Below are 19,227 nucleotides of genomic sequence, written 5' to 3'. Positions count from 1 at the left end.
GCAGGCTGAGACCCACTGGTCTAGAGTCTTTCATTCAGAGTTTGCATTTCCAATAAGCTCCCTGATGAAATTAGTCTGGGGACCACTTTTTGAGAGCAGTGCTCTTGACTAAAACATAAACCATCTTGACTATTAGCTGGATATCTGTTAACCAAGTCTCCTTTGGTGCCACTAACTAGTCTATTGTTCATGACAAGTTAACCCTTCAGAGTTTATTCATATGTTAACTAGAACAATAACAAAAAATATCTGCCAACTTTCAGAAGTTGCTGTGAGAACTGGAAATAATGGATCTGCAGTACTTGGCACAGTGCCTGGAATGTAATGGAAGCTCAAAAAAGCAAATGTCATTAGTCACATTATGTTTATTACCACTTAAAATTCTTACCAAACCCCAGCTTTGCCTAGCAGGGTTTAACAGTAGGAGAGAAGAGGTATGTGAGCAGTTCCACAGAAGGAAAATCTCGAGATGCTGCTGGAGACCCAGCTGCAAAGAGGGCTGGGTTGGCAAAGCAAGCATTCCTCCTGTGCTCCTAACACTACAGAAGAGTGAACAGTCTGAGGGAGAGCAGTGACTGGCCCAAGGTCACACAGCCTGCATAGTGCAGGGCACGAATCACCCAAGGCTTCCCCGCGCCCACACGGCCTCTTGACCTCTGGTCATGAGATGTGCCCCTTCAGGACACTGGGGGGATATGCAGGGTCCAGAGGAGTCAAGGGTTGCTGGCTTGGCTGGGGTATGATGTCACCAAGAAGCTTCCCAAGCTTCTCCTTGGGAAGTCCTAAAACAGAAAAATGACCGTCCACCTGCACACCTCCATTGGGGGGGTTCATGGGCACACCTAACCTCCTTCACAGACTCCACACCCTGGCCCTTCTCTCCCACACAGCCAGGTGAAAAAGAGGTGCTTCAGAGTTTACCTGTTTGGTCAGGTGTAACATTTTTCTTTTGCTTTTGGGGTGGGCCCGGTGCAAAGGTAAGCTAAGCCCTTCCAAGAGTACATGCTGAGTGAATACTTGTTTTCCTCCATGAGACTAAAAGGTGGTGATGAAAGATTTCAAATCAAACCCCATTACGGGGACCTCCATGAGACCAGAATGGCGATGAGGGAATACTGAAGATCTAACTTCATCCCAGGGACTGAAACTTTAGCCACCACACTGACGGTAAGGGAGAGCTCCAAATGGAGACAAATGTTTCTGACTCTGACAGACGGGGTGGCATGCACGACCCTCCCTCAGACTTCGTGACAGCATAGGAGACAGCCAGCCTGGAGGGCTGGGCTGACGTGTCTCCGCCAGCCTCCCAGCGCTTCGCGGTGCACTTCACTCGTCTCTTAGCTGTTCCTCCTGAGTCTTCTCATGGTTCTAACGAGTGAGGGACACACGGTGAGGACATGTCAGAAGAGGCGAGAGACGGCAGGAGAGATTTAAAGTGGCCTGGGGAGGAAGACCTCCCTTTAATAGCTCTCAGCAGTTACTTTTGTGAACATTCCTCTCAGGTAAACAAGTTCCTGCTCCTTCATGGAGCACAACATACTCAGATCTGATGATGCTCTCAGACACTGGGCCAGCCTTTTTGTCTGACAAGATCTGTGCTCTGGAAAACCAAGTTCATTCAAGCTTTTGTCCCATGAGAGCCCATGTTGGGTCAGGATGCCATCTGTCTCCCTCATGAAATATGCAGAAAATGAATCCCCAACAAGAACTGCAAGCTTACATCACTACAGTGAATGGCAGTGCAAAATTAAGGACGTTGAGGGCTGCTGGAAAACAAACTCTTGGGTAAAAATGGAAAAGTTCTGTCAAGAGATACGTTTTCTCTGTTTCTTTCCTATTCTCTACTAATAAGAGGATCTATTGATGTTAGAGGGAAAGGCATCATTGTGGAAAGCTCTGAGAGAAAACTTCTATCTTTTCTATTCATGAAATTCACTCTATTGGTTGGGTCTGTTCACTTCTGTAACCCCGTACCTACAGAGCCCTCAGTGGGGGAAGAACTTTTCTTCCCCATCTTTCAGTGACTCCAAACTAACTCCCTGTGCTCGCCTCAGAGTGCCCAGCCTGGCTGCCGCCATGTTAGTCTCTTTAGTTGACAGACTCTCTTATCACATGGGGATGTCTGAAGGCAGATGTGTGCCTCCCAACTGAGTTTTCCTCAGCCTCTCCCTCTTAGTTTCTTTTTCTTCCTTTGAAAGTCAGTCTTTTTTCTTTCTGCTTCTCCCCTTCCTTTCACGTCGAGGATTAAGTGGTTGTGGGCTCTCCTTGTTGCTGAGGCTCACCCTCCCTAACCACAAGATGAACGCCATCTTTTCCCACTCCTTTGAAATGTGATGGGGCGGTTTCTCTTTCCTGCTTTCATTACAGTAGCAGAGACATGAGTGCTCACCAAATACCTGTGGCCTCTCCTGTACCTCCCAGCATCATCTGACTAGTTCTAGTCAATGGATAGTGACAAAGTGACGCGAGTCTCTCCTAGGCTGAGGCAGCAAAGAGCTGACATGCCTTCTTCATCCCTCTCTTCTTTTGCTGCAGTGACCTTGTGAAGCAAAGGTCACAAAGGTGGTATTGACCCAATGGAGGGACCAGATTTCCACATCGCTGAATGGACTTGCACTGACCTGCCCCCCACAGGAGCAAGAATTAAACTTTTGCTGCACTAAGCCACTGAGATTTTTGAAAAGTTACCTCAGTCTAGTCAAGGCTATCTTAGCTAATACAATCCTCCTCTTTTGCTACCAGATCTTTCCCCTCTTCTTGCCCCAACATCAAGCCCCAACCCTTAATACCTGACTTGAATGCAAATACCATTTTGTGAATATTTTCTGAGTTGTCCCACTTGAAAATTCACTGCTCATGTTTTCATGTCTCCACAGAGACCTGAGCTAGCATTTCACATGTGTCTGACTAATCCTTAAAAAATCCCTACTTTTACAGATGAAGTGACTCTGTTATAACATTGATCTCATTGTCTTTGAATATTCATTTGTGCTTGTCTCTCTGAATGTTCATTTCTGTTTTTCTGTTTCCCATAATGGAAGCCCCTTGACAGCAAAGCCTTCCTACTCTGTCATGATTAGCAAACTTATCTTCACTCCTGAAGGACTGTAATTTAATTCCCGATGTGTCTCCAATTTTTTATCTTTTTTACACGAGGTCCTGCTTCAGGCCACCTAGGCTATCTCTGTCCACCTTGTACCTGAATTTGAGTTCTTGCCTGGCCTGTCCCTTGTGCCTTCAGTCCAGTCAGTTGCCAAAACTGGCAGATTTCACATATAAAATCTCTCTCTCATCTGCTTCTTCCTTTTAAATCCCAACCTACCACTTGAATTCTGGTCTTTGTGGTCTTTCTCAATGATCTCCTAGAAGCTTTCTTCACATCCACGTTAGGGGCTTCCATCAGATCAGCAGTTCCCAAACCCAGAACTGATGACTTTCTTTTGTCTATGTATGCAGTGGTTCTTTTCCATCTTTTGGTTTAAGCACAATTCCTGGCCTTTGTGAACCCCCACAATGGGGCCCAGATCTCACTGTCTCATCTCACTGTCCAGCTTTCTGTCCTGGACCATGTGATGCTCTTCCAACTATTTAGTTGGGTCTAAAGAGATGGGAATACCAGACCACCTTACCTGCCCCCTGAGAAGCCTATAGGCAGGACAAGAAGCAACAGTTAGAACCAGACATGGAACAACGGACTGGTTCAAAATTGGGAAAGGAATACGTCAAAGCTGTATATTATCACCCTGCTTATTTAAGTTATATGCAGAATACATAATGTGAAATGTCAGGCTGGATGAAGCTCAAGCTAGAATCAAGATTGCCAGGAGAAATATCAATAACCTCAGATATATAGATGAAACCACCCTAATGGCAGAAAGCAAAGAGGAACTAAAGAGTTTATTGATGAAGGTGAAAGAGGAGAATGTAAAAGCTCCCTTAGAACTCAACATTCAAAAAACTAAGATCATGGCATCCAGTCTCATCACTTCTTGGCAAATAGAAGGGGAAACAATGGAAACAGTGACAGACTTTATTTTCTTGGGCTCCAGAATCATTGTGAACGGTGACTGCAGCCATGAAAGAGGTTTGCTCCTTGGAAGAAAAGTTATGACAAACCTAGACGTTTTCAATACTAAAAAGCAGAGACATCACTTTGTAGACAAAGGCCCATAGAGTCAAACAAAGGTTTTTTCAGTAGTCATGTATGGCTATGAGAGCTGGACATAAAGAAGGTTGAGCACTGAAGAATTGATGGTTTTGAATTGGGGTGCTGTAGAAAATTCTTAAGAGCCCTGTGGACAGCAAGGAGATCAAAGTAGTCAATTCAAAAGGAAATCATCCCTGAATACTCATTGGAAGAACAGATGCTAAAGCTGAAACTCCAATACTTTGGTCACTTGATGTAAAGAGTCAATTCATTGGAAAAGACCCTGATGCTGGGAAAGACTGAGGGCAGGAGGAGAAGGGGCAACAGAGGATGAGATGGTTTGTTGGCATTGCAGACTCAATGGACATGAGTTTAAGCAAACTCAGGGAGACTGTGAAGACAGGGGAGCCTGGAATGTTACAGTCCATGGAGTCACAACTAAGCGACTCAACAAAAACAGCACGTTCCCGACTTTGCAAACTTATCCTCCTGGTTCCTGTCTTCCTGAAGGCCTTCCTCCCTCTGCCTATTGAATCTCATTCATTCTGGATTCTGGAAGTTCTTCCTTTTATGCCAGGTTTGTGTGTTCCAGATTTATACCCTTCACTACTGCATAGACCCTGGGCCTGTCACTGCATATTCCTCGTATAGTTCCTTCTATAATAGCTGCTATGTACCTACTCATTAAATATCAGCTATATTGAATGGAAAATAATTTTGATGTGCGTTACAAGCTTCCAGGTTTCTCCAAAATCCATGACAACAGGTCTAAACTGTATAGGAAATATTTTACAGGAAAGGAGTGAACATGTTCATTAGAACATTTCCTTGCTTTATGTCCCTGATGCGTAAGAGGAAAAATATGTCCTCTTGAATCTCAAACATCTGGACATTGGCCTCTCAATAAATCATGGGCTCTGACACATTTTCCAGTGCAAGTTTACATTTGATTTTCATGTCACTTTGCCTAAAATGGTCACAGATTTTAGCTCTGATTTTTATCACTGCATATTTCCTTTGTTAGTTTAAAAAACCCTCAATACTGAGAACCTGGACACCTAACCTTGCCTTAAGAGGTAGAGTAAATAGCAAAATATGAACCCCAAAGAGGTGGTGCAACAAAAAGTCTCCTAATGTTTACTGAAAGGATTAAATTTTTATAAATATTAGGTCATAAAGTCACTTCATTAGTTCATGGGGTGGAGGATGTTTCCATTTTACAGGAAAATGAAGAATTTAATGCTAAAATCTAGATAGTTGCCATGCTATTGCTTAGAACTCATAAAATGGGTGCTAAAGTAGTCTTGTCTTCCTGTTTTTATTTTTTTTTTCCTGATCTAGGCAGAAAAAGTTGGCTTAAAGCTCAACATTCAGAAAACGAAGATCATGGCATCCGGTCCCATCACTTCATGGGCAATAGATGGGGAAACAGTGGAAACAGTGTCAGACTTTATTTTTCTGGGCTCCAAAATCACTGCAGATGGTGACTGCAGCCATGAAATTAAAAGACGCTTACTCCTTGGAAGGAAAGTTATGACCGACCTAGATAGCATATTCAAAAGCAGAGACATTACTTTGCCAACAAAGGTTCACCTAGTCAAGGCTATGGTTTTTCCAGTGGTCATGTATGGATGTGAGAGTTGGACTGTGAAGAAGGCTGAGAGCCAAAGAATTGATGCTTTTGAACTGTGGTGTTGGAGAAGACTCTTGAGAGTCCCTTGGACTGCAAGGAGATCCAACCAGTCCATTCTGAAGGAGATCAGCCCTGGGATTTCTTTGGAAGGAATGATGCTAAAGCTGAAACTCCAGTACTTTGGCCACCTCATGTGAAGAGTTGACTCATTGGAAAAGACTCTGATGCTGGGAGGGATTGGGGGCAAGAGGAAAAGGGGACGACAGAGGATGAGATGGCTGGATGGCATCACCGACTCGATGGACATGAGTTTGAGTGAACTCCGGGAGTTGGTGATGGACAGGGAGGCCTGGCGTGCTATGATTCATGGGGTCGCAAAGAGTCGGACACGACTGAGCGACTGATCTCATCTGATCTGATCTGAGGCAGTTACTCTAACATTAGCATTGGTTCATTATGAATAATGAATTTGGCATAGCAAAGAGTTGTTTGGCTAAAAATAATGATATAGATACACATATATATTATATATATATATATATGCTAATTAGAAAACCAGGATACGAAAGGTTAGCAAGAGATTGTAAGAATTTTGAATTTATGAAGTAATGGAATCGGACTTCAGGTTAATATATCTTTGTCTTTTTTCTGCAATTTATTGTGGTTTAGTATATGCTGTAGCCAAATACTGATGAAATCGTTTGTAACTTTAGGCAAAGGAATATGCTTGACAAAAGAAGTTTCATGAACCAAATAGCCCTGTCATTTATACAAATGGAGACAATGTTCTTCACTAGGATCAAAAACCAATTAGACAACTTGGATGGATCTCAAGGGAATGATGCTGAGTGAAAAAGGACATTTGGAAAAGGTTACAAGCTGCACCATTCCATTTAAATAACATTTTTGAAATAACTAAATTATAGATATGGGGATTAGTGGTTGCCAGGGATTAGAGACTGGGAAGGAAGTGTGGGGAGAAGGTGGGTGTTGTTATGAAGGGGCAGCAAGTAGATGAATGGGGTGGTGGTTACATGAAGCTACACAGGTGATAAAACTGCACAGAACTACATACACACACACACACGCACACACACACACATACACCTGTGCCAAAATCTAAGTGTACTATAGTTACATAAGATGGTATCACTGGGAGAAAAGATTGTGTGAAAGGTACATGCCACCTCCTGTACATTTTTTTGACAAATTCCTGTGAACTTATGATTATTTCAAAGTTAAAAGTTCTTAAACATCAGAATTTCCTTGTCACTTTAGAGAAGGGGCCTATGCAGGTCAGGCGGAAACCTAAGTGAGATGGCTGGGAAGGTGAGAACTGGCTGATGGCAGCTTCCAGCCATGGTGTGACTATGTGCCTGAAATTGCTGAGTCTTCTGAGTGCTGTTTTTAGAAAATGCCAGAAATTGAAAATTCAAATAAATATCTCTTGACTTTTATTGACAATTAATCCAAACTGTTTGGAACACTCTATATAAGTCAGACTAAAGACACTGGATGGCTGGATTCAGTAGGGTTGGATTCAGTCTTAATGACAGGAGCAAACTCAGCTTTAGGCCAGAGGTTAGGTTTGGCCTCCAGATGATTCACCCAGCCCTGCTCACCCCAAACTGCTCATCTCAATGTGTGGCTCAGGCTCCTCTGTGCTGACTTACAGCAGACTGAGAAGCGGGGATCAGGCCACTGATAAAAATGGTATGAGCACCCCCCAGTCACTGATACCTGGATTCTGGAGAATATGGATTTGACTATGGTTCTCCCTGCAGGCTCTGAGCAAGACCTCCACCCCCACCTCCTGAGCATGGTGCCTAGAAACAGCAGGTGCTCAGTTTGCCTTTTTAGAGGAGCTTATTTGTTCCCCCCCAGCTGTCTTAGTTTTTATTTTTAAAGCTAAATGAGATCTAAAAAAACTGAGAATATGACCTAGAATCTGGTATCCTATGCTAGAGTTTTCTGGAAGTGGATACAATGGCCTGATGAACACACAATATGAATAGCACTCATAACCTCCATGTTGGTCTGAAGCCAGAATGTAAGCCTTCTGCTAATTGGTGCAAAGAGCAGAGACAGGTGCTGATAGGTTATTCTGGATCTAGTGTTTGAAAGGCTTCATCATCTCTGCCCCTGCAAGAGTCCAGTCAACCCTTCTTCCCCACTGCCAACCGGGACAGCTGACTCAGCAGAATTGAGCAGCACAAAGCTAGCTGCCTGCCCTCTACCGCAATCACATCTGTCGCTGGATAACCTCCCACCTCCTGTCTGAAGCATAACGTACTGATCAGACTCTCTCCGTGTTAATTCTCTAGCAGACAGAGCACACCCAATTCCTTTAGGAAGGAGGTAAATAGAAAAACTCCAATTTTTAAAATTGAAATTCTAATTTAAAAAATTTTCAATCTTAAAATTTCATCTCTGGCCCAATTATACATTCTCAAAATTAAATTATTAATGATTCATCTGTACAATTTCTGTCCTCTTTTCTTCAAAAGCTTGCTGTCAAGAGTCCAGGGAATGTTTTCTAATCCTCCTTTAAAAAGCAGTATTTGCAAATAATTCATGATTATAGGTCAATAAAAGAGTCTTTTCCAGAATTCCCTGGTGGTCCAGGGTTTTGGACTCTGTGCTTTCACTGCTAAGGGCCTGGGTTCAATCCCTGTCAGAGAACTAAGATTCCATAAGCTGCATAGTGCAGCTGAAAAAAAAATCTTTTCCTATTTATTATGTTTTTTACCAAGCTTTACAATATGCAGATTTTTAAAGGGTTGGTTCTCAGCCTCAAAAATTATGCTAATAAGGTAAGAACAATAATTCATAGTATAGTCACTAATTTCTCTAAGGGGAAATATGCAGAGACCCTGGGCTCTACGTTTGTTTTCAACTAATTATCATGTATTTACTTTTCCATTAGTCCAATAATTTTTCTTTCAATTCAGAATTAAGCAATAAGACACTGAATTATATAAAGGCCTGTTTATCATAACAGACACACCCCATCATTCCCCAGTCCTCTGATTTACAGCTCTTAAAATGCACAGCCAAGGGGCTGTCTGTATGCCCTTTTGTATTTAGACTCCATCATGCAGTCACCTCAATAACTTATGCATTCTCAGAAAGGCTACCTAGCAATTAACTCCAGTCTTTTCTAACTCACCATCTCATTATGTAAAGTGGATCTGAAGACAAACTTTATTAGCAACTTTCAATTCTAATTCCTTATTTCCCTCTGCCACTCCCACCCCTCCGAGTAATGTCAGTTTATGTGACCAAAATACTCTGGAAAATGGCAGTTAGAAAAAATCCACATTGGGCTGGCAGCACACTTAGTAATTGGTCTTTGCACTATGGGGCACCACCATAAATCGAGACTGTCATATTTCAGCTAAAGCGTGGGTTGCAATTCTTTATAGAAATAGAAACGAATTCTCCCCACCACACAACAGTTAACTATGTTCAAGAGGAATGAGTAAGTAGGAAAGCTATTGTTTTTCATTCTAAAGGTTAAAAAAAAAAAACCCACAAACTCAAAACCCTTTGTTAAAAGTTAAAGGAATTTACAGTATCGCTTCTCTAAACCCTACAAAAAGGTGGGAAGATTTCTTGCAGATTTCTTTCACGTGTGTGAAGTACATGAGCCAAAGAGCCGAAATGTGGTTTACTGTACTTGTCCTGACGGGAAAGAGAAACCCAGGTTGGCTGATGGAGCTAGAGGACAGGCAGCACCTGAATGTGTGAAACGCACAGACAGGGAGGCCCCCCATCGGGGCGGCTGACTTACCAACATCCGGATCCACCGCTTGAACTCTGGTCAACAGAGCCTTGGTGGCCGTGTTCTCATAGACACAGGCATTATAGTGGTCAGAGGAAAACACCGGGGGGTTATCGTTCACGTCCTCCAGGGTCAGACGGACGTCGGATTGGCAGAATCGGCCGCCCCCGTCGGTGGCCCTGGCAACGAGGCTGTACGCAGGGACCCTCTCCCGGTCCAATGGAGCCAAAGTTTTTAACTCACCTGTGAAAATAAATGGCCTGGCTTTTCAAAACTGTCTTTCTTCAAAGAGCAGAGAATCAATTACATACAGAACCCGAGTGTAGGAAGGACTGCTGATATTTGGCTCAAGAGCTTCATACTTTGAAAAATAGAGCAAGTTCAAATTTTTTAAGCATCAGGGAAAAATTTATGGGATTCTGGATGCAACAAGAAACCAACAGCATGACTTTCAAAGGAATTAATTCCACCGTGAAGTCTCTTGTGTCAGGGATTCCTTCTTTTGGCAGGATGGAGAAGCTCCACACCTCTTTAAACCTCGCAAGAACTGCTCAGTTCTCTGATGGTCAATCAGGTCAATGGTCTTTATACCCAGAAGGGTTAGTCTCTCTGCTTCCAGACACTTAATCTTTTTTTAACCCCGTCTTCTAGAGGAAAACAAACAGTCCAAACAGGCTGGCTCCAGCAGAAAGAGGTTACAAAGGAGTCCTATCGTGCCCGGCAAATCCCACTTGCTGGGAGAGTGGAGGGCCAGCAGTTGTTGGGGGGAGGTCCCAGTGGGGGATAACTGAGGAGCCCAGAGCAGACATGCAGGAAGGGCATTTCATAACCATGGAGGGATTATTACTTTAATCACTGGAATAGCTACACTGGTCCTGGGTGTCAGTCCCTGTGGGGATTTCATTGCTACTTAAATTTCAATGGATAATGGCAATGAGCACAATGACAGACCTGAATAAACGCCGTTTGGTGAAAAGTCAGACTCATGAAATATTATTATGTACTCTTAGTAAAATTAGCAGATATCACTGGGAGCACGTCATCAGTACTTACAAAGCTGTTCTTCCTACAGCTTCCTGAAGGCAAGCAGTTCTCAACTACAGGCTGGATCATTTCCCCCTCCTCAAAAACATCCAGGGAGTTTTCAGTTGGGCATTCAGGACCCTCCAAGATCCGACCTAAAGTTATCTTTCCCGCTACTTTTCTGGCGAGTCATCCTGTGGCTCCTCTGACCACTGACAGGGCTGTACACGGCATTTCCTGGAGGTGCTGTGCTCTCTGCCCACGCCGCGCCCGGGGGCGGCAGTGACCTGCTTGAGCCCCTAGAATCCTGGCTCAGTTCAAACGCCGGTTCTTCTTTACAAGCTTCCTCTTCCCTCTCATCAGAACATTAGCTGCTTTTTCCTCTGTGCTCAGACATAACTCTCTTGATATCTCTCGCAGGCACTCATGTCATTCTGTCTTTCATAACTATTATTATTTCTGTTATTATTATTACTGACTCACTGCTCTGTCTTCTCCACTGGGTTACAGTATTGCTCAGAGATGCTTTGAGGGCTTCATGTCAGAGTCTATCACAAATATTCCATAAAGTGTTTTTAGATCCAGTAGTTAATAAATGCTAGCTATTCAATAAAAAAAGTGCCAGGCCTCTATATCCAAGTAGTATATTGTTATGCAACTAAGCCCTTCGCAGTAAGATATAGCTGACATGGGAGTAGGTTATTGAGAAACCAATACCTTCTGGAAACTCAGTAGTTAGTGATTATTCACTGCAACCAATACAATGCTGGAAATATGCAAACTTTTTAATCATTACACTTCAATTCAAAATTGTCACTGGATGGGCCAAACAGCACTGTAATAATTTACCTCCATAGAAAATGTCTTTTCCTTAAGCTTTGGCCCTCAATGCGAGCATCTGCCTTCAGTGTACATAACCTTTCACCTTATAAACTTTACCTTAACATGGAAGCAAATCTGAGGTCTCACAACTAAGCAGAAATGATGAATAAAAGCCAGATAAGTGTGTTAATAAGCATAGGAACCCAAAAAGGGTTTCAACAAGGTGAAACTGTCCTTGCTGTGCACTGCTGGCTGGTTTGCATGGAAACCTGCATTTATGATATAATTCTATATATACACTTAACAGGGCAGCTGCTTTAACTCATGGATATGAGAAAGAGGAGAAGCAAACAGACACATCTGATTCCCTGGTGCTACTACACGTAGGTAAAGTCAGGGCAAGTTTACAAGTCAAATGAGGTTTGTGTCTTGCAGACACAATGTGCCGCTAGCATTTCTTAAGAGTCCAAGATAACAGAGTGTCACATTAAGGCTCTTAGATACCAACTACCCCCTAGTGATAAGACCAAGTGAAAACTTAACTTCTCTTGTGGATTAACAATGTAATTTCAGAGAATAAATTTTGTCTTACCACTTTCTGGATCTAGAAAAAATTCATTGTTTCCAGGTCCATAGAGTGAGTATCGTATATCTCCATTGGGTCCAATGTCAGCATCCTTGGCACTGACCTTCAGGATGATTTTGTTTGATGGAATGTCTTCGGGAAGTAATGCTGTGTATGCAACCTGGGCAAAGGCAAAATCATTAGTATGTGTGGGGCGATTGCCATATTAGCCTTATAAATGATTTCTTTAAAAAGGCACTCGCATAATTTATCTTCAGTTACGTTTTTCCTTTACTGCAGAATCATCTTACACCATCCGATGAAACATAAAATATCTCTTGCCCTGCCTCTCGCATGCTCATTCATTCAACAAATGCTAATTGAGCTGCTACTATGGGGGAGGGGTACAATGTATTGAGATGCTAGGGGTACAATGCAGAAGAAAACAGACAAAAATCCCTGCCCCTGAGGAACTGTGATACGCATCAGATAATGATCGTATCAGATAGTGATCAAGCACCAGGAAGTCCTTGGGACCCTTCAACTTTAAAGAGCCACTACTAACATCTGGCATTAGTAAGATTTGCAAAAATTTTCTAAGCTAAAGAACACCAATATTGTCTCGCAGTCCACATGTAAGGGAAAGGTAAATGAAGGGTCATTTAACTTTGGTAAGAAAGAATAGAAAGTCAATAATTGACACCTTGCATTGGCTCTCATGCTCTGAACCATGGGGAAATGACACTTCATGAGAAGCCTGGAGACCCAGCTTCATTACCAACATTGCTGCCAGCCAGCTGTATAAACTTAACACAACAAAAGTAATTCATACTTTTGAGCGGCCCATTTTTCTTTTATGAAATCAGTAGTTTAGATATGAAAAAAATCACAATATTCCTTATGATTCCTTAAAAAGCTTTTTATTTTAAGAGTCCTGATTTTATTTTTTGTTTGTATTTTTTAATGGGCAGAATTAGGTACTAATTGTACTCTTTCCATGTTTATAGTATTTCATCCTCTTACATGCTTATATAAAATTGGACCGCACTAATTAAGGAGAAAGGAACAGAATGTAGCCAGGTTTTAAGGAGAAAAATGAAATGGGTTTTGACTTAATTTTAGAGAAGCAGAGTGAAAAGCAGCAATCCGACATGGCCACAGATCTCACCTGATCACACACAGGGCTATTGTCATTCACATCACTGACAGTCACTTCCACCATGGCCTGCGTGACAAAGAGCCCATCGGTGGCAGTAATATTGAGGAAGTAAATGTCTTGTTCTTCTCTATCCAGATGTCTCTTCACGTAGACCTTCCATTCGCTCTGCACCAGGCCCAGGGCAAACCTTCCTCGGGGGTTCCCTCCTGCAGTGAAAAGAGAGTTTCTGAAGATGAGCAATGAAAAGCTTTGATCTCCACCTACAGTGAGAGGCCTGTGCAAGGTCAACCAGGTGCCTCTCAAACTGCATCATTTACGAGACTGGAAAAAAACTGACACTTCCTTTTGATTCTCCTGCAACAAAGCATGATATTTATATGCTTGGCTTGTGTGGAAAGTAAAACAGTAACTTTCCAAGGGAAGAAAACGCACTTAGAGAAGCCGGAGATGATCTCTTGTTTAGCTCCCCTTAAGGACAATCAAATTCAAACTGTGAACAATCAATCTTCTTCTCAGATGATACAATTGTCTTTCCATTCCGTCTCAAGAGAGGATGTAATACACTATAGCTCTTGTTACCCAGACAATTTCATTAGCCGTTGATTATGCAATCAAGGAAAGGCAGTCAGCTCTATTAAGGGATGTGTTAATGAAGGCGTTATCATACCGCGGCTCTTCTCTTAAGGACTAAAATCTGGGGGAGAAAAGTTTGTGTGACAGAGAAAGACCCATTTGGAGTAAAGAGCCCCAATGAGGGGTTATTGAAGGAGGCGCTCAAAGATAAGCACTGCAATTAGATCAAATTTATCAGAGGGAAGCTGGTGAAAATGGAAGAAAAGGAGAAGAGGTGGAGCGGAACCACTTTTGATGCGGCTGAAACAATGAAAGTGGTCCCAGCAATATTCCTTTCCCACATCGCTGAACTACATGGAGACAAAAGCAGCTTGGAAGAAGGAAGAAGAAAACCAGCTTGACCTTCCAAACGTGAAGAAGGAGATGACGTCACTTCAAGCATGGAGGAAGACTGGACGAGACGACTGGCCTGAAGCCCAGACTCCAGGTAGAGCCTCACGGTTTCTTTGGTTTGGGGGCATTCAACACGTATTTGTCACCTGCTCAGGACCATGCGCTGTGTCACGCAGTGGGGCTACAGCAGTGAACAAAAGTGACAAAAATCCCTGCTTTTGTGCTGGAGTTCACTTTCTGGTGGGAAAGATTGACAATAAACAAATAAATAAGGAAAGCCTACTGCCTGTTGGCTGCTGCTGCACTGAAAAAGTGGAGCCATCTCACCTTCTTACAATGAATCTTTAAAAGAGTGCGAGCTAAGAGTTAGTTGTGCCCGCCTCTTTGTGACCCCATGGACTATAGCCCACCAGGCTCCTCTGTTCATGGGACTCCCCAGGCAAGAATATTGGAGTGGGTTGCCATGTCCTCCTCCAGGGGATCTTCCTGACCCAAGAATCGAACCCTCGCCTCTTTGCGTCTTCTGCGCTGGCAGGCGGGTTCTTCATCACTAGCACCGCCTGGGAAGCCCCAGCCTGGACACAGCTGTAACCAAGCAGGGTCCCACGAGGCCTTTCCAGAATAGACCCCACCCATGTCCTGTCCTCTGCCTGCTTTTGTTAAATTTGTTTTTTTATTGAAGGATAATTTGCTTTACAAAATTTTGTTGTTTTCTGTCAATCTCAACATGAATCAGCCATAGGTATACATATATCCCCTCCCTTTGGAACCTCCCTCCCATCTCCCGCCCCACTCCACCTCTCTAGGTTGATACAGAGCCTCTCTTTGAGCTTCCTGAGCCATATAGTGAATTCCCATTAGCTATCTATTTTACATATGGTAATGTAAGTTTCCATGTTACTCTTTCCATACATCTCACCCTCTCCTCCGGAGAAGGCAATGGCACCCCACTCCAGTACTCTTGCCTGGAAAATCCCATGGACGGAGGAGCCTGGAAGGCTGCAGTCCATGGGATCGCTGAGGGTCGGCACAACTGAGTGACTTCACTTTCACTTTTCACTTTCCTGCATTGGAGAAGGAAATGGCCACCCACTCGTGTTCTTGCCTGGAGAATCCCAGGGACGGGGGAGCCTGGTAGGCTGCCCTCTATGGGGTTGCACAGAGTTGGACATGACTGAAGCGACTTAGCAGCAGCAGCAGCACCCTCTCCTCATGTCCATAAGTCTATTCTCTACATCTGTTTCTCCATTTCTCTCCTTTAAATCTGCCTGCCTTTTCTCTGTGGCAGTACTTTAGTCAAAGAATAAATTTAATCTGAGAAGTGAGAAAATGCAGAAAGGAAAACAAGCAAGAAAAAATGATAATGCATTAGCCATTAAACAAAGTAAAGGACCTTTAGTTCCTCCTCGGAGACTATAGATAACATTCTGAGCCATGTCCTTTGAGTTGTTTTGCAGATACTGCACCTCCCAGGTCAAAGAAGTTAACTATGCTACCCACAAGCACATAGACCCCAAACCAGTTGGAACCAGAAGGTTGATGATGCTGACTCGTCATCACCATCTCAACCAACTGGAAGAATGTCCACAAGCTGATCATACCCTGTGCCTTAAACACTATAAGGCTCCTCACTGCCCACTCCCCAGGATGGAACACACAGTCTTGGGGGCATTAGCCCACTGTGGCCCCCTTTACCTGGCAAAGCAATAAAGCTATTTCTTTCCACGTTACCTCAAACTGTTTTTGAGATTTAATATGGCACTGGTGCACAGTTCAGTTCAGTCCAGTCGCTCAGTCATATCCGACTCTTTGCGACCCCATGAACCACAGCACGCCAGGCCTCTCTGTCCATCACCAACCCCCGGAGTCCACCCAAACCTATGGCCATTGAGTTGGTGATGCCAACCAACCATCTCATCCTCTGTCATCCCCTTCTCCTCCTGCCCTCAATCCTTCCCAGCATCAGGGTCTTTTCAAATGAGTCAGCTCTCTGCATCAGGTGGCCAAAGTATTGGAGTTTCAGCTTCAGCATAAGTCCTTCCAATGAATATTCAGGACTGATTTCCTTTAGGATGGACTGGTTTGATCTCCTTGAAGTCCAAGGGACTCTCAAGAGTCTTCTCCAACACCACAGTTCAAAAGCATCAATTCTTCAGCACTCAGCTTTATTTATAGTCCAACTCTCACATCCATACATGACCACTGGAAAAACCATAGCCTTGACTGGATGGACCTTTGTTGACAAAGTAATGTCTCTGCTTTTCAATATGCTGTCTAGGTTGGTCATAACTTTCCTTCCAAGGAGTAAACGTCTTTTAATTTCATGGCTGCAGTCACCATCTGCAGTGATTTTGGAGTCTAGAAAAATAAAGTCAGCCACTGTTTCCACTGTTTCCCCATCTATTTGCCATGAAGTGATGAGACTGGGTGCCATGATCTTCGTTTTCTGAATGTTGAGCTTTAAGCCAACTTTTTTACCTCCCCTGTAACACTGGTGCACAGAGGCTGGATTTTGGCAATTTAACCATGGGCTAAATGAACCATAGTGGACAGACAATGCAGAGAAGCTGAGAGCTGCACATTTCTCCAGGGCAGTGATTCTCAACTGAGAGTGGCTAGTCCCATATCCCCGGGACATTTGTCAATGCCAAGAGACATTTCTGAATGTCCCATTAAGGGGGATGCCAATGGCCGGGCTACTGGAATCTACCGGGTAGGAGCCAGTGGTGCTGGTAACCATCCCACACTGCCACCTGCAGCAAGGAACGGCCGCCCACAGTACAGACTTATCCGACCCTCAAGGCCAATCTGCTGAGGTTGAGAAAAATGCTCTGGTGAGGCACGGGTTCTCCCTGGGATATCACTTTCCTCCACCACTGACTAGGATTCAATTAGGCTTCAGTGGAATATGATTTCAGCATGCACAAATGTAACCTCTCTATTAAACGCTTTCAGTGTAGGCCCACACTGCTCTTCTGTGAAATGAAATGATTAATGGTCCTTTGTTCATCTGTGGCAGCACAGCCAAGTTGTGTTACATCAAGAGCAAAAGTTAAATCTAATTAAAATCAGTTGGTGGTTGGCACGGCTAATAGTAACAGTAGCTTGAAGCTATTCTGTTCTCATTACTTTGGTAAAGTCGATGGGATGGTCCCTTAAACCATCCACTGAGAATTCAGAGACAACGTGTAAATAATTAAAGCTGAGTATTTAACTTTTCTTCCAAATAGAAAAGTATCCCTCCAAATGCCTACGACGCTTTTTGTCTGAAACTGAATGCAAATAAATCCCAGTGATCCTGTACTCACCTTTCTTTCCTCACCACAATCGCTCATGTCTTTATTGCAGAAATATACATTTTAATGAAAACACACACACACACACACACACACAATGGAAGGTATCAGAAAAAGCATAAATGCATTAAGACTTTTAAACAGAAAACAGCCTCAAGAAAGCAGTTGCATAAAGAAGAGGAGTGTGCAGGGAGATGTGAGGGTCCTGAGCACAGGCACAGATGCTCTCCTGTGGGTCTTATTCTGCAGTGATTAATTAACTTTCTCACTAAAGTACTTAAGAAGATTTTGCGTCCTAAGGGCATTCTAATTAATTCATTTTTCACTTTGAATAATGTTGTTTTTCTAAAGGGAAGCCACCTGACTACAAGTATGGATGGATTCTTTGAAATTTTTTGGCAGTTGGCTTATGTTCTGCCTTTGAATGGCACAACATCAAAATATTAGCTTTAGAACCCCCAAACAGGAAGACTACTCCCACAACACCAACCTCTCCTCTTAGAAATTGAAGGCCATCACCCCTGGAAAGTGACCCCTGATCGGAGATACCCCATTTTCACTCTGACACAAGATGCTCAGAGCAATGGTGACATGTGTGTGTGTGCATTCTGTGTGACCTCATTTGTCTATCTTGGCTTTCCTATTGAACTGCTATTTACTATTTGGAAAGACAGAAAAGGGATCGAAAAGATTTGCCATGTCAGGACACATACCCTTTGACTTGGAGTTATAATTTAAGATTTTTCAGCCAAAAAACCCCCCCAAAAAACGCCCTCTGATTTGTATGCGTGCATGCGTGTGTGTGTGTGTGTGCATGCATCCGAGTTTTTATTATCAGGAAAAACTTGTAAATAAAGCTATTTATTTTCTTACCATTACAAAAAGTAGGAAAAAGGAATATACTTAAAAATAAAGTCCTCTATCAAAGCACAAATGCATTAAGACCGTTAAACAGAAAACAACATTAAGAAAACAGCTCCATAAAGAAAAAGAAGAGTAGTGTGGAAGGGAAGTGTTGTTTTTTTTCCCATTAAAATGTATATTTCTGCAGTAAAGACATGAGTGATAATGGTAAGGAAAGAAAGGTGAGTAAAGCATCACTTTGATTTATTTATATTCATTTCAGACAAAAAGCTTCTTAGGCATTCTGTTATTTTTATTTCTTCAACTGAGATATTTGGCTTGACTCTTTTTAAATTTTATTTCTTTATTTTGGCTACTCTGTGTGGCATGTGGGATCTTAGTTCCCTGACTGGGGACCGAACTTGTGTCCCTTAAACTGGAAGCAAGGAGTCTTAGCCACTGGACCGCCAGCAAAGTTGGACTTTTTTTCAAATGACAAAAATTGACTATCAACCTGGGTCATCTGTCAGAAGCAAACTGCTGCTGCTACTGCTGCTAAGTCGCTTCAGTAGTGTCTGACTCTGTGCAACCCCATAGACAGCAGCCCACCAGGCTCCACTGCCCCTGGGATTCTCCAGGCAAGAACACTGGAGTGGGTTGCCATTTCCTTCTCCAATGCATAAGAGTGAAAAGTGAAACTGAAGTCGCTCAGTCATGTCAGACTCTTCATGACCCCATGGACTGCAGCCTACCAGGCTCCTCCGTCCATGGGATTTTCCAGGCAAGAGTACTGGAGTGGGTTGCCATTGCCTTCTCTGGTCACAAGCAAACTAATGAACTGCAAAATCTGGCTGAGTTAGTAACAACTAAAGAACTGAGTTGTCTCAGCCCCAGAGAGGTAAGATAACTCCTCAAACCCTCATCTCACGTCTTTCTCCCCTATTCTTACCCCTCTGCTGTGCATGTGTGTGTGCTAAGTCGCTTCAGTC

The 19,227-nt window shown here is 43.2% G+C and overlaps 1 protein-coding gene across 3 annotated transcripts in view; it reads right to left on the bottom strand.

The window, feature by feature from the left end:
* The window catches only part of FAT3 (FAT atypical cadherin 3), an 805,898-nt gene that overhangs the window by 98,457 nt on the left and 688,214 nt on the right, over positions 1–19,227 (bottom strand). For all 3 annotated transcript variants that reach the window (XM_086383385.1, XM_086383384.1, XM_086383386.1), the window contains 3 exons: positions 13,143–13,339; positions 12,002–12,155; positions 9,574–9,807 (listed from right to left, as the gene is read on the bottom strand). In XM_086383385.1, coding sequence (XP_086239511.1) covers positions 9,574–9,807; positions 12,002–12,155; positions 13,143–13,339 — 585 coding nt within the window. The remainder of the gene's footprint in view (positions 1–9,573; positions 9,808–12,001; positions 12,156–13,142; positions 13,340–19,227) is intronic.

The sequence above is a fragment of the Bos grunniens genome, chromosome 29 (genome assembly GCF_055505025.1).
Source record: "Bos grunniens cultivar Pamir isolate PY7600 chromosome 29, Bosgru_T2T1.0, whole genome shotgun sequence".
NCBI lineage: Eukaryota > Metazoa > Chordata > Mammalia > Artiodactyla > Bovidae > Bos > Bos grunniens.
This window is presented reverse-complemented; position numbering and strand designations above follow the sequence as displayed.